Source organism: Rhizophagus irregularis, chromosome 18 (genome assembly GCF_026210795.1).
Source record: "Rhizophagus irregularis chromosome 18, complete sequence".
Lineage (NCBI taxonomy): Eukaryota > Fungi > Glomeromycota > Glomeromycetes > Glomerales > Glomeraceae > Rhizophagus > Rhizophagus irregularis.
The window spans coordinates 3,350,733-3,365,532 of NC_089446.1; the positions used below are offsets into that span (position 1 = coordinate 3,350,733).

At 29.2% G+C, this 14,800-nt stretch overlaps 2 protein-coding genes across 2 annotated transcripts; both read left to right on the forward strand.

Moving 5' to 3' along the window:
- Positions 1 to 4,617: 4,617 nt before the first annotated feature.
- OCT59_010335 (uncharacterized protein) lies at positions 4,618 to 5,449 on the forward strand (the record flags this gene model as incomplete). Its single annotated transcript, XM_066132945.1, has 2 exons — positions 4,618 to 5,355; positions 5,429 to 5,449. 2 exons carry the CDS (start codon positions 4,618 to 4,620, stop codon positions 5,447 to 5,449), a joined length of 759 nt encoding a protein of 252 aa, XP_066000540.1.
- A 1,424-nt stretch (positions 5,450 to 6,873) lies between these two features.
- On the forward strand, positions 6,874 to 7,341 carry OCT59_010336 (uncharacterized protein; the record flags this gene model as incomplete). Its single annotated transcript, XM_025331731.1, has 1 exon — positions 6,874 to 7,341. One exon carries the CDS (start codon positions 6,874 to 6,876, stop codon positions 7,339 to 7,341), a length of 468 nt encoding a protein of 155 aa, XP_025183356.1.
- Between the last annotated feature and the right edge of the window lie 7,459 nt (positions 7,342 to 14,800).

Consider the following 14,800-nt stretch of genomic DNA (forward strand, 5'->3'; position numbering starts at 1 on the left):
AATAATAATTGACTATGCATATATTTTTTATATTTTAATATCCCCCCATATATTTTAATATCCCATTTATTTTAATAAAGGAGATAATTTTCAAGTCAATAAATAAATACATGTTCGGGTAAAATATATTTGATCATTATGTAGTTGGCCACTTTATTTTGTGTAAATGTGAAATATTACGATTGTAATAAATAAGAATGATTATTTTAGAAACTTGAATTACCAGATGAGATAGTAAGTTATGTAGCGTAATATAAGTTATTGAATTTATTACAGAATATTTCGACCGTAATGCTTCAAAATAGCCCTGTTCATTTCCGGTCGATCGCATTTTTCGGTGTACAACGCAACCATTTTCTGAACTTTTAGTTCGTTTTGAATACCAAAAACAACCAACCAAAATTAGATAATTTCTGTTTACATGATATTTAAGAAAAAGACATAAGTTATAATTTCCTTTTTAATCCTAACAAAATCAGTTACAGGAAATACAAGGAGTTTGAACTAAATTTCAATCTAAAGCAGTTCAATTTGCGATCGAAAATAAAAAAATTTTATTGGATAATTTTTGTACAACAAAATCTGACCGAAACATGTACCCGACCAGAAATGAACAAAGCTAATATTTACGATCACGTATTATTACAGAATATTTTGACCATAATGCTTCAAAACATTTACGATCATGTATTATTACGGAATATTTCGATCGTAATGCTTCGGAATATTTTCGATCACATATTATTACAGAATATTTCGATCGTAATACTTCAGAACAATTGCGATATCATAATTCTACGGAATATTTCGATCGTAATGCTTCAGAATATTTACGATATCATAATTCTACGGAATATTTCGATCGTAATGCTTCAGAACATTTACGATCACGTATTATTACGGAATATTTTGATCGTAATATTTCGAAACATTTACGATCACGTATTATTATGGAATATTTTGATTGTAATGCTTCGGAACATTTACAATATCGTAATTCTACAGAATATTTTGACCGTAATATTTCAAAACATTTACGATCACGTATTATTACGGAATATTTCGATCATAATATTTTGAAATATTTATTATGGAATATTTCGATCGTAATGCTTCGGAACAATTGCGATATCATATTATTACGGAATATTTCGATCGTAATGTTTCGGAACAATTGCGATATCATATTATTACAGAATATTTCGATCGTAATGCTTCAGAACAATTGCGATATCATATTATTATGGAATATTTTGATCATAATGCTTCAGAACATTTTCGATCACATATTATTATAGAATATTTCAACCGTAATGCTTCAGAATGATTGCGATCACGTATTATTATGGAATATTTTAATCGTAATGCTTCGGAACATTTACGATATTGTAATTTTACAGAATATTTTGATCGTAATGCTTCAGAACATTTACGATATCGTAATTCTACAGAATATTTCGATCGTAATGCTTCAGAACAATTGCGATATCATATTATTACAGAATATTTCAATCGTAATGCTTCGGAACATTTTTGATCACGTATTATTACGGAATATTTTGACCGTAATGCTTCAGAACAATTGTGATCACGTATTATTACGGAATATTTCGATCATAATGCTTTGGAACATTTACGATATCGTAATTCTACGGAATATTTCGATCGTAATGCTTCGGAACAATTGCGATATCATATTATTACAGAATATTTTGATCGTAATGCTTCAGAACATTTTCGATCACGTATTATTATGGAATATTTCGACCGTAATGCTTCAGAACAATTGCGATCACGTATTATTACAGAATATTTCGATCATAATGTTTCAGAATATTTACGATCACATATTATTACGTAATATTTCGATCATAGCTTCGTTGTTGAATTGCATCACGTATTATTACAGAATATTTTGATTCGCCAACGTAATAATTGCGATATCATAATTCTACGAAATATTTTGATCGTAACGCTTCAAAACATTTACGTATATCGTATTCGAATATTTTGATCGTAATGCTTCGGAACATTTACGATCACGTATTATTACAGAATATTTTGATCGTAATGCTTCAGAATATTTATGATCACGTATTATTACAGAATATTTCGATCGTAATATTTCGAAACATTTACGATCACGTATTATTATAGAATATTTTGATTGTAATGCTTCAGAACATTTACGATCACGTATTATTACGGAATATTTCGATCGTAATATTTTGAAATATTTACGATCACGTATTATTACGGAATATTTTGATCATAATGCTTCAGAACATTTACGATATCGTAATTCTACAGAATATTTCGATCGTAATGCTTCAGAACATTTATGATCACATATTATTTCAGAATATTTCAATCGTAATGCTTCGGAATATTTACGATCACGTATTATTACGGAATATTTTGACCGTAATATTTCGAAATATTTGCGATCACGTATTATTACGGAATATTTTGACCGTAATGCTTCAGAACATTTACGATCATGTATTATTTTGGAATATTTCGATCGTAATGCTTCGGAACATTTACAATCCCGTATTATTTTGGAATATTTTGATCGTAAAATTACGTAGATTTATGGAAATCTGTAAATCTACAGAACATTATGCCGTAAATGTACGTAATTTTACGAAAATCCGTAAACTTACGGAACATTATGCCGTGTTTAAATTCCTGATGTGGTATATTATACTTTTACCTTTAGTAATAGACTGAATAGTTCTTAGATTGTCATCATTTTCTATAATTTGATTTCTTACATTGAGTTCTCACATTGAGACCTTTAATATTTGCAATTGAGTACCATCATACATTAAAATTTTAGTTCTTTTTGCAAAAATACTTACCAACATCTATAACCCACCGTTACTTTAATAAAGCAAATTGTATAAGAATATGAATCAGATTGAGTTTGTGCAATATTACGTAGCAAATAAACTAATGATTTAACGACATTTGTTTCTTAGTTGATCTTAAAGTTTTTAGTTTTTGTTTTACCAGTTTTTCACAACAGAATTGCAAATGAGCTTTAATATCAGTTGCAACATTTTTTTAATTAAATGTTAATGAGATTCTATTCTGTAATTTCTTTCAGTTCAACCACTTCAGTAATATTTTTAGAAATAACAATATGCTAAATTAAGTACTAATATAATCATATATATGCTAATGACCAATTTATTAATTGCAGCAAGATATATAAAGTAAATATTACAAAATCATTACATCATTTCAAATCTGTGTAATACTAAAATTTATAATAATCAGTAAAGTTTATCTAAGCCACTTTTAGGCAGTGATTCTATTAGTTAATTAATTTAAAAAGGAAAAAATCATAACAATTTAATGTAGTATTTCCTTTTTTAGGTTTAATTTATCTATATATAGTAGCATAGCGAACATCTCTATTTTATCACAAATTTGCCAATCATTTGCCAATCATTTATTTGATCTTATCATATAATACAAATAAATTATTTTCAATATTCTCATTATTATTATCTTCACTTAAACTATTATCATCTTCATCTTCAATTAAAAGTTTTTCATTATTTTTTAATGATATAAATAAGTTTTTTTATTAGAAATATATTAATAACAAATAATTGGCTAATTTCTCTATAAGCAAAAAACCTGCATTATGGGTTAAAACCTTGCATTGTTTTTTTTACAGATTATATATAATTAAAGGAATGTTCATGCAAAATTTCAAGTTTCAGTTTTGCATATTCAGCTTCGATCTTCAATTTTTATTCCAAAATTTCAAATTATCACATATTAATAATTTTGCATATAAAAATTAAAAATTATATAAATTATTTAATTTAAAGTTATACAACAATAAAGGTAGTATATTTTATTTTTTTCTTATTTAGGCATTTACTTTGCCTTGCACTTTTTTATAATTTAATCATTTTTTAATAAAATAAAACTTGTAATTGGCAAATGATCGTCGAAAGTGATATAAAGCGTATTCATTTATGCTATATATAGTAGGATTTTTAAAAATTTTCAATTATAAATTTTACTTTAGGTTTCTGGTGATCTATCTTATAAATAAGCAGGATCCTGATAAGACATGTAACAGAATATTACATATACATTTATTTTTTTAAGTATTCATAAATATAAGAATTATTAACTTTCATCCTATTATATATTGACATTATATAATAGTTATTTTATATTAAAAATATGTAATGTAATTTTTTTACTTGATGTACTGTAAATTTAATATAAATAATTATATAATAATAGAACCCTGCTTATTTCTAATAAAGATTTCTGAAAAAAATTTTAAATTTACTAGTAATTTTACCAGCAAATCCTATTGGTTAATTGATCTAAAAAGGAAAAAAATCATAACAATTTAATGTAACATTTCTTTTTTAAGGTATAATTTATCTATATATAGTAAGATCTTCAAAAATAATTTTACTTTGGGTTTTCGGTAACCTAAAGTGAGGACCTATAACAATAGGGTCCAATAGAATTTTACTCATGCTAGAATTTTATCATCTATTTAAGACTATCACTTATTAATTAACCCTATTACTTGTTTGATCTGTAAAATACTTTCATAAATAGCTGTGTTTAAATATGCCACCTCTATTATATAGTGAAGTAGTTAAAAAGAATAAAAAAGAATACAAAAAAAAATACGAAAAAGAGTATGAGAACGAGAAAAAACATGAAAAGGAGTTGTATAGTAAAGAATGTGTTGCCCAGGGTATTAACTTTGTTGTCAATCAAGCAAGTAGGAGATTGAAAGTCTCAAATGTTTATGAAAAATTTACCTGTTATTTAGCAACTATATTGGCAAGAGATAAAGAGGTAGTTGCAGTGTGGTTGAAAAATATATCAGATCAGTGCTATGAAATTTATCTTTCTAAGAACTTTGATTGGCTTGACAAAGATGTTGAGTATATTAATAATATTATGAAATATCTGAAAAATATATCAAAAAATGCTCCTATAATATCAAATGATAATGAATCTGATCTTTTTAAGGAAGTGTTGTCATACTGCTCTAAAAAAATAAAATCTAGATTGGATAAACTTAAGAAAGATATTGAAAATAGTGATGACAGAGACATTAAATCTTTCAGAGATTTTTTTTCAGCTATGGTTGATGATACAAGTAATACAGAATTGATTAAGATATCTCAAGCTTGTAACAAGTATTATGTGCAACTTGAAGATAAGTCTTACATCTCCAAAAAATTTTTAGGACATATTAGGAAAGTGGGGTCTTATAATACGTCTATTAAAGGTATCATAAAATGTGCACGTGAGATACAATATAAATCACTATTCTCTAACATTAAAGTAGTTAAAGTAAAGCCTTATATCATAAATAATCAGCCCATATATTCGTGGAAAAATATCATCAAAAGGTTTATTGATGAAGGCAAATATAAATGTTTCATGAAGAGGTGTTTGAAAAAGCCTAAAGTAATGGAAAGAATCAATAAAGTATATACCGATAATGCCACATATACTTGCCGCCCATATAAATGGGATTGGGAGAATCCCATATCCCATCCCACCCATATCCCATCCCATATCCCATTTATCCCATCCCATTTGTCATAATCCCATTCCAATCCCAAATCCCATTCCCATTCCAATCCCATATCCCATATCCCATCCCATATCCCATTAATCTTATACATGTATATTGTGTAACCTTGCTCCCATTGGTCTATATATCACGTGATGTTACACAAAATTCCAAAAAAGGAAAATTTTCTTCCCACAAAAAATGGGAGATTTGGTTTCACATGCATTCCGAAAAAGGAAATTTTTATGCCGATCATATAATTCCGGCCAGAATTACAGCTCTAGTATTACGGTCATTTTTCAAATTAGTTTTTTGCGATTTTCTCAATATCCAGTGATCCAATTTTGATAAACTTTTTTTTAATTTGTAGTTAATATTAAGCTCTATAAAATAAAAATATTTCTTGCAAGAAATAATAAAAAAAAAAGAGCAGATTAGGTTAATTTTTGCAAAAAGCCATTATGAATTCTATAATAGATGTCTGAGGTCCTGTAATATCAATTAAATAAGAAATATTTGGAATTAATTTTTTATTGTTGCATTTGCCTTTTTATTATAAAAAAAACATTACAAAATTATAAATTTTTTATAACAAAAATGTAATATTTTAACTTTATTTTAACCTATCTATTAAAATAATAAAAAATTTATCTATAAAATAATAAATAATAATTAATTAACATCAAATGCTTAGTATTTAATTAAAATGGCTTGTTATTCAATAAAAATGGATTTAGTTTTCTAATTTTTTTAATTCAAATTTAAATTATTAGCATATACAGTATAAGATATAATATCTTTAAAGAGATTTATTTATAATTTTTTGTATATTTAATTATTTGTAAAGTATTAACCTATTAAGCATTCATATTATTATCATATAATCTGTAATTAATCAATTCTTAGATTAAAGAGTATTATATTTGAAAAAATTTTATGTTAAAAAAAAAGGAGTTTGCTATTTATCGCCGAAGTCACGTAATTTTTAATTTTGGCCGGAATTAAGTGATCGACATAAAATTTCCTTTTTTGGAGTATTGTGTAACTCATTTCCCCGTTTTTGATGAGAATCAAAATTTCCTTTTTTGGATTGTGTAACGATACTCAAGTGCCCAAAAAGGAAAATTTGGCCGGAATTATAAAATTTGGCTGAAATTATAGGAAATGGGATTTGGGATGGGATTTGGGATTTGGGATGGGATTGGGATTGGGATTTGGGATTGGAATGGGAATGGGATTTGGGATTTGGGATGGAATGGGATGGGATGGGATGGGACTCCCATCCCATTTAAATGGGCGGCAAGTATAATGCCACACAACAACAACTTGATGGTGATGACGTTACAAAACGTATATACTTACATGCGGAAATGAACATATTGGCCTCAATTATCGACAATAAAATTAAAAGTAGGGTGTTTATAGCAGTGTCAAAGAGATGTTGTTACTTGTGCGAACATTTTATTAAATTTGCAATAAAACAAGGATATAATATCGTCGTCACCGGGGAACATGGAAAAATATATGGTAGTTGGGTACTTCCGCATGTAAAGGATAACGACTTCAAGGCCAGATTCTTGACATATATACTAAAAAATCTTGATAAAATCATAGAGAAAAACCTAGACCACTATACCGATAATTTGCCAGCGGATTCTGACAGCGATGAAGATAGTCCAGATCCAGATGATGATGGTAATGAATTTATGGATAAATATGAACAAAGTCATATGGATCTTGAGAAGTATACCCTACTATAACCTTAATATATTTTTTTAACAAGGCTGCGTGAAATTTAGAAAATAATCAATATGTGCAATTTTCAATTTGTGAGCTATACTTTTTTTATATAAACATTATAATTAGGGAACAGATTTGGAGAGAAAAGTGTACTATCAATAAAGCATAAAAGTTCAAAGCGAAACTTTTTTTTCTTGCAAATGAATGTAGAAAGTTAGCTTAAATCGAGTTCTAACCCATAAAATGAGAGTTTTCATACTATCTAATACAACTTTTCGCTTATCTACTACTACGCTTTCGTTTCTAGTCCACATATGATATAAAAATTATATTAACGCAAGAGATAAAGTGATTTTGGATATATCTGTGGACAAAATATCTCGACCACTCAACAGATCTATCTCATTTTAGGATTTTGATCGTTGATGACATTTCGTCACGATCAGCGTCATGTGTAAATAATTTATCTGAACGGCGACTGTGCAAAGCTTCGTCTTTTTTTTCGAACAGTAGGATGATTGTGACATTTTGTCACGGTTTTTCAATAACCTAAAATTTCGCAGAGCTCGCCTTAAGCCCAGTCTCAGCATGTTAATAATAAAAATCATGTGACCGCGTGAAAAAATTCACGCACTAAAAAAATTTTTTTATTATTACAGCAAAAATAAATACAAAGGTTTAGGGGCCATTTGCCTGGCATACGACTAAATTCTATCCTACGCCCGCACGCTCATCCCCTAATAAAATTTTTCGTCCTTACTAGAGAACCATCAACTTCTCAAACCTTTTTAACACCTCGGCGAAGTTCCGCATCATCATTCATTATTTCTCGATAAGTACTATGTGATAGTTATCTTTCGAGCAATAAATCCTTTCCGGTGTATACATGAGGAAGTACCAGTCCGAGGCTAAACAAAGGAAGACATGAGTTAGTATATACAAACGATTGATAAAAAAATCATACAAGGACCGAAAAGTTCTACCCGTGGTAAATGCTATGGATGCTTTCCTCTTTCTCATGTTTTTATGGTGGGAGCTTTCAAGTTGCATTATGTTCTGCATGAATCCAGCCACTAAATCCTTTTGTTTTCCCTCGATTATGGCTATTAACACGCAAATTTCGAGCGACATCTACGACTTTGCGTCGCGTATCGACTCGGCCTGAGTACTTGCCGTCTACAACTTCGAACCGGGGTCCACCGGTCAAAGGTGAATTCCTTTGCCGAACCTATAATTCCCATCCTGCGTTTTATCTCTGTTATACACTGCTTTAGCAGGTCCTCCTTTCATGCCATAATCTCGAAAATCTTTGCTTGGTCATTTCAAGGAAGTTCGAACCATTAATCTCTTCTAAAATTTTTGAGAGCTGTCTCGCTAAGCCTTAAGTTCTGGTTCTTCAAAAACGAGATAGGTTCAGCCGTGCCATATTTTTTAACATCGTTCGCTAGCGTGACCGTCTCATTTCCAACAGCAGTGGTATAATAAAATTATCAAATATAAAAAATAAATAGAATAAAATAAATATTAAAATCACGCGTCAGGCGCGAAATATTTCATCACATGATTAAACTGAAATTATGACTAAACTGAAAAATATATCACAATCCGTAATCCGTGCAGATACACGAATGATGGATACACAGATTCAAACTCTAATTAAAAATTATCTCAATTAGTAGTACCCCTACCTGATTGAAATCTGATTGGCTAAAAAAATATTACTATTAAATATTAAATATTATATATAATTAAGGATTTTTTTTTTATTGCTACGGCAATATATCGCGAACATTCTTATCCTGGGCCACGGTCCGGATGCTTATCCTGGACCAGCAAATCTAATTGGATAAGATTGTTTTGTGTCTTTAAAAAAACAATTAAAAAAAAGTTACAAAATGCCTTTTTTTAAAAGCATTTAATACTACCGTTTTAAAGTAATATGTTATTTAAAATTTGTATTTTGGTATGCATTTTATTAAACTTTATTAATAAATAAGTAAAATTCATATATAACTTTAAAAAAAAGGTCTTTACATTATTTTTTACTGTAATTTTATTATTAAAATTATTTTAACGTTAATATCAAAATAAAAGTACAAAGTAATATTATATTAGCTTTAAAAGTAATGTTATAAATGTGTAATTTACTTAACCCCAAAACTTAAAAAAAAAAAACACTTGATTTCCAGAATAATATTAATATATCATAAAACTCTTCAAAAAGAAAATAAAAAACATTTAGCATTATCATAAAACTACAATAAATACAATTAAAATTAAAATATACAAGCTTACACTGGTAAAAAAATAATTTATCCTACACATATCTTACACATATTGGGTACTTAAAATGTAGAAAATCATACACAAATAATACACATATCATACACATATCGGGTACTAATATATATATCATACATATATCAGGTACTGATAGGTATACTATATATATAAGTACCCGATATGTATATGATATGTGTATTATTTGTGTATGATTTTCTACATTTTGAGTACCCGATATATGTAAGATATGTGTAGGATATGTGTAGGATAGACCATTTTTTTACCAGTGTTAAATGAAATATGAAATACTAAATACTAACATAGTACCACAAAAAAGAATAGAGAAAGAGTGAAAGATAGGAAAAGTGAGAGATAAAATAAATTATGCCAGAGCTATGTAATAAAAGTGCTGATTAGCCAATCAAAAGTTGACTGATCCAGAATAAGCATTTGGACCAGTGGATCAGGTTAAGGATGGCCATATATCGCTAGTCCTCAAATGTTATGTGTTTAGACTATTATAATGTGATTAGTTTATCATTATTTTTATTATAGCAAAGTAATAACTATACAAATTAATTATAAATTCGTGATCCGTTTCCAAACCAGTGAAATTTACTAATACATTTTGGGGAATTATTTTGCAAATTAATTTAGTAAAAAATTCAAATAAGAGCAATAGATATAGTACGCAGGAAATGTGAAATGAACTTACAAATTATTAGAGTAGAAGAACTGACATTCCAAAAATATTAACTATTCAAAATTACTAGATACACCGCTCAATATAAGCAAAATATAGTACGATAAGTTAGACAACCTGTGTTTAATAGAAATAAATAATTTTAATACTTTTTTTGTTTTTTCTTGTTTATAACCTTTAAATAAATTATTTACCAGCATATAAATAATATTTTAATAAAAAAATATCAATTTTGTGATTGTCCTACCTCTTGTATTGAATAATTATGGCATTTTTAAAGGTAGGAATCTAGCGTCGCTAAAGAAAAAATTTTTTAACTAATTGTTCAATGTAAATATTTTTGATGGATCTTTGATTCCCTCGGTTTTAAGCAATTGGTTACACTATTTTTCAGCCAGGTTAAAATACAAATTTGGCTGGTTACTTTTTAAGCAATATCGCCAATTTGTATAACAACGTAACCTTAAATGGCAAGTATATGTTGATCAAATTTGTGATATTAATATTTAACGATGCAAATTTATCATTCAATATACTCAGAACATTATTATATAATACTTAAAAAAAAATTCTGGGCAAATCAGCTCAAAAGCCAATTAAGGGATAATTAATTTGTAAAACCAGTTCCCTGAAATTTATTAGTAGTTTTCACTGGTTCAGGGACGGATTACAAATTAACAATTATTAACATATTACTATTATCTTTTTATTGATACATTTTTTTGATTAATACATTTTTTCTATTGATACATTATTTCTATTCATGCATTCTAATTAATTATTCCCAATGTTAAATTTCTTGTTCCTTCATCCAAGACAAATGAGTTAAAGTATTATCTTCATTCCAACTACAAAATATAAGCCAACGAGAATAAATTTCCTTTTGACTATCAAGCCAATTAGAAAGTTTAGCTGCATTAATTAATAATGATTCCTTTGTAGATCGAAATCTTTGAATAGTGTTGTAAAGTTCTCGTGAATAAAGTGGGTGGGTTGGATATTTCCTCACAAGGAATTTTCTTTATGCTGTAGCTTCAAACTTACAAGAAACTGTCATAAATTTGATATATTCGATCATTGAATCAGTAAATTTTCTAGAATCTTCAAATTCAACTATTGATACATCTAAAGAATGGTTATGTTGTTCAACTATCTTATTAATAATCACATATTTCTCAGGGTTTTTCAATTTTGGGCATGATGCATTGACAACAAATGGACAACCAATTTTTTTTGTAATAGTGTCTTTAGTACAATTTAATTCATAGATATGACTGTGAGAACATATATATGTGGATGATGGATGATACTTTCCAAACATACTACACGATCTTTAATAATCCGAAAGCCCTGCTGCTTAACCCACATAATAATAAAATTTTTACAAGCTTCCTATGATTCAAACTTCCTTTCTGAATACAATAATTGTCTGAAGCATGAGGACATTCTACTTCTACGCCATTCTAATGCAATGTCGTTCTGTACTATAGCCTAATCGATGAATGAAATTTTGTGTTACTTATAAATAAATGTAGTCACGTGTAATGTAGTCACTTGTTACATAACACGTGTTATCATTATCAAATTCACGTTAAATATATTTATACATTGATAAAAATAATATCATATGCAAATAAAACCTTTAAAGATAATTTTAATAAATACAGTCAACTCCCTCTATAGTCACTCCTGTTATAGTCACATTCTACTATATAGTCATACACTCATACCAGTTGAATGTTCAAAACACTTTATTATTAAAATCTATCCTATATAGTCACAATCTATCTATAGTCACTATCACACCTATCCTCAAAAATCTTATATTAAAAAGAACCGTTTATAATCACAGTTATATAAAGAATATATTAAATAACTTGGCATCTAATAATCGTACAAAGATGTACCATAGCTTGTTAGAATCGTCTCACTGAGACGAATCGAATGGTAGTAGTTTTATCCTTTTACGATCACTGGCTGATGAGTTATTCAACAAAATGTTAAGCATCGGCATTATTATATTCCTTGATTTACGTTTACTGCGCCATTTAACATTTTGCTAAATATCTCGGTACCTAGTGATTGTAAAAAGACGATTAATAGCTCGTTGGAATCGCCTCATCAAGACGAATCGAATGGTGGTAAGCTCATCTCTCTATGATCAATATTGACGGAGTTACTACTTAAAAACTATTTAATATTTTTTAATTTCGGAAATTGATCTAGTGATTGGATTTCGATGTATTTTATACCATTAGGTTCGTCGCATCAAGACGAATCGAATGGTAGTAAGATCGTCTCTCTAGGATCAATATTGGCAGAGTTATTACACAAAAACCATTAATATTTTTTTAATTTCGGAAATTAATCTAGTGATTGGATTTCGATGTATTTTATACCATTAGAACCGTCTCATCAAGACGAATCGAATGGCGGTAAGATCATCTCTCTACGATTAATATTGGAGGAGTTACGATACAATAAAGTTTTAAGTATAATTTTGGCCAAAATTATGTTAATTTTTGGCTGGAATTATGATATACTAATATAAGAAATTTTTTATATAGTCACATCTCTTTATAATCACCAAATATGGACTGTCCCAAATGTGTGACTATAAAGAGAGTTGACTGTAATAAGTAAATAATAATAATTTTAATAAATAAATAAATATGATTTTAATAAATAAATAAATATGATTTTTTTTTAATTATGATTTTAAGAAATAATATACAACAATAAATACGTTCGCTTTATTAAAAATATTGTAATTACATTCGCTTTATTAAAAAAAATATTGTAAAAAATCATTTGTTTGAATTGTCTTTGATTGTCATCTACAATGAAAAATAAAAAGAATCTTAGCCAAACTGCTGCCGCAATTAGACAACGTAAAAGAAGAGCTGCAGAATCACTTGATGAACGTGAAACTCATCTTACTAAAGACCGTGAAAATAAGCGAATAAAAAGGTCTTTAGAAACCTCAAATCAACGTGAAGCTCGTTTGAATAGAAACCGAGCGCAGAAGCGACATGAAAGACGACGAAGAGTATTGGAAAATGCTGATGAACGGCTTAATCGTCAGGATGATGAACGGCATACCGATACAATTATTCAACCTCTTTCTGAATCTGACTGTGAGCTTCTGCAAAAATTTCGTGATAAAATGAATAAGCTGGAACATAAAATTTGTCCCGTGTACAATGAACGTTTCCCTTCAATTAATCTCATTTTGGGAATGTGTCGTCGCTGCTACGGTAATAAAAATGAGATAAAAAAATTCTCACGCGCAAATAATATGGATCCTGGTGATGTACCTGAAGAGTTAAAGAATCTTACCAAAATCGAAGAAATGCTGATCGCGTAAACTTTTCCAATCATATCAGTTTATTATCTTTGCGGAGACCAATACGCCTACAGTGGGAATGTGATAAACTTTCCTCAGGATATAGGAGAGTTTGTATTTCGCCTTCCACGACACCCTTCAACGTTAGATACACTTATTGTCTGTCGCAGTTCTGCTGAAAGTTCAACATCGTTCAGGGATTTTACAGTTCGTCGTGACAAAGTTAGAAAAGCACTTTGTTGGCTGAAAAGAAACAATCAATACTATGCCGATATTATTATTGATGACAATGTATTGCGTACGTTACCTGACGAAGGATCTATTGATGATTTACTTCCACAAGTTCGTGATGCTGAGAACAGGCTCCATCATATTGATTACGAACCTCGTGATGCTGATCATTTAGATGGTGAAACTGATGATACGATTATACAGAACTTTATTTCAGCCCTTTCCCTTTACGTAATGAAAATCATGTCATTGATGATGCCCTTGCTCGTATGCAGTCTGAAACTGGTCCTGTTATGTGGCCAAACATAGATGATACTGCTATTAACGAATTTAATACGCCTGGGTATATTGCTTGTGCCTTTCCAACTCTATATCCAACAGGTAGTGCAGACCTTCAAGCAGAACATGTCAGGGACGTTAAACTGGCTGAATACTTCCAGCATTTACTTAAATATAAGGATGGAAGGTTTGCTCGTCATCCCCGATGGCGATACTTTACTTTAAATTTTCAGATGTGTTGGCGTGCCTTACAGGAAGGGAAAGTTTATGTCAAGCAAAGTCTAAATGGTAGTCAACTGACGGTTGGTGATATTCAGGAAACAATGAAAGATGATAATCATATGGCAGATCGTGTCGTGCATTTTGGTGAGGGTTTGCGCGGCACTAGACAATTTTGGCAAAAATGCAGCTCTGAATTATATGATATGATTAAGCAGTTGGGGGCAAAAGGGATGATATTTTTTACTTTTAGTGCAGCTGACATGCATTGGCCAGATCTTCATCAATTAATGCCTCATAGAGAAAATGAAAACCCAATTGATGTAGAATTGGATGAGGATCGGTGTAAGCATCGACGTCAAGATTTGATTAATAATCCGCATATCGCCGCCTGGTTTTTTGACAAACGTTTTGAAAC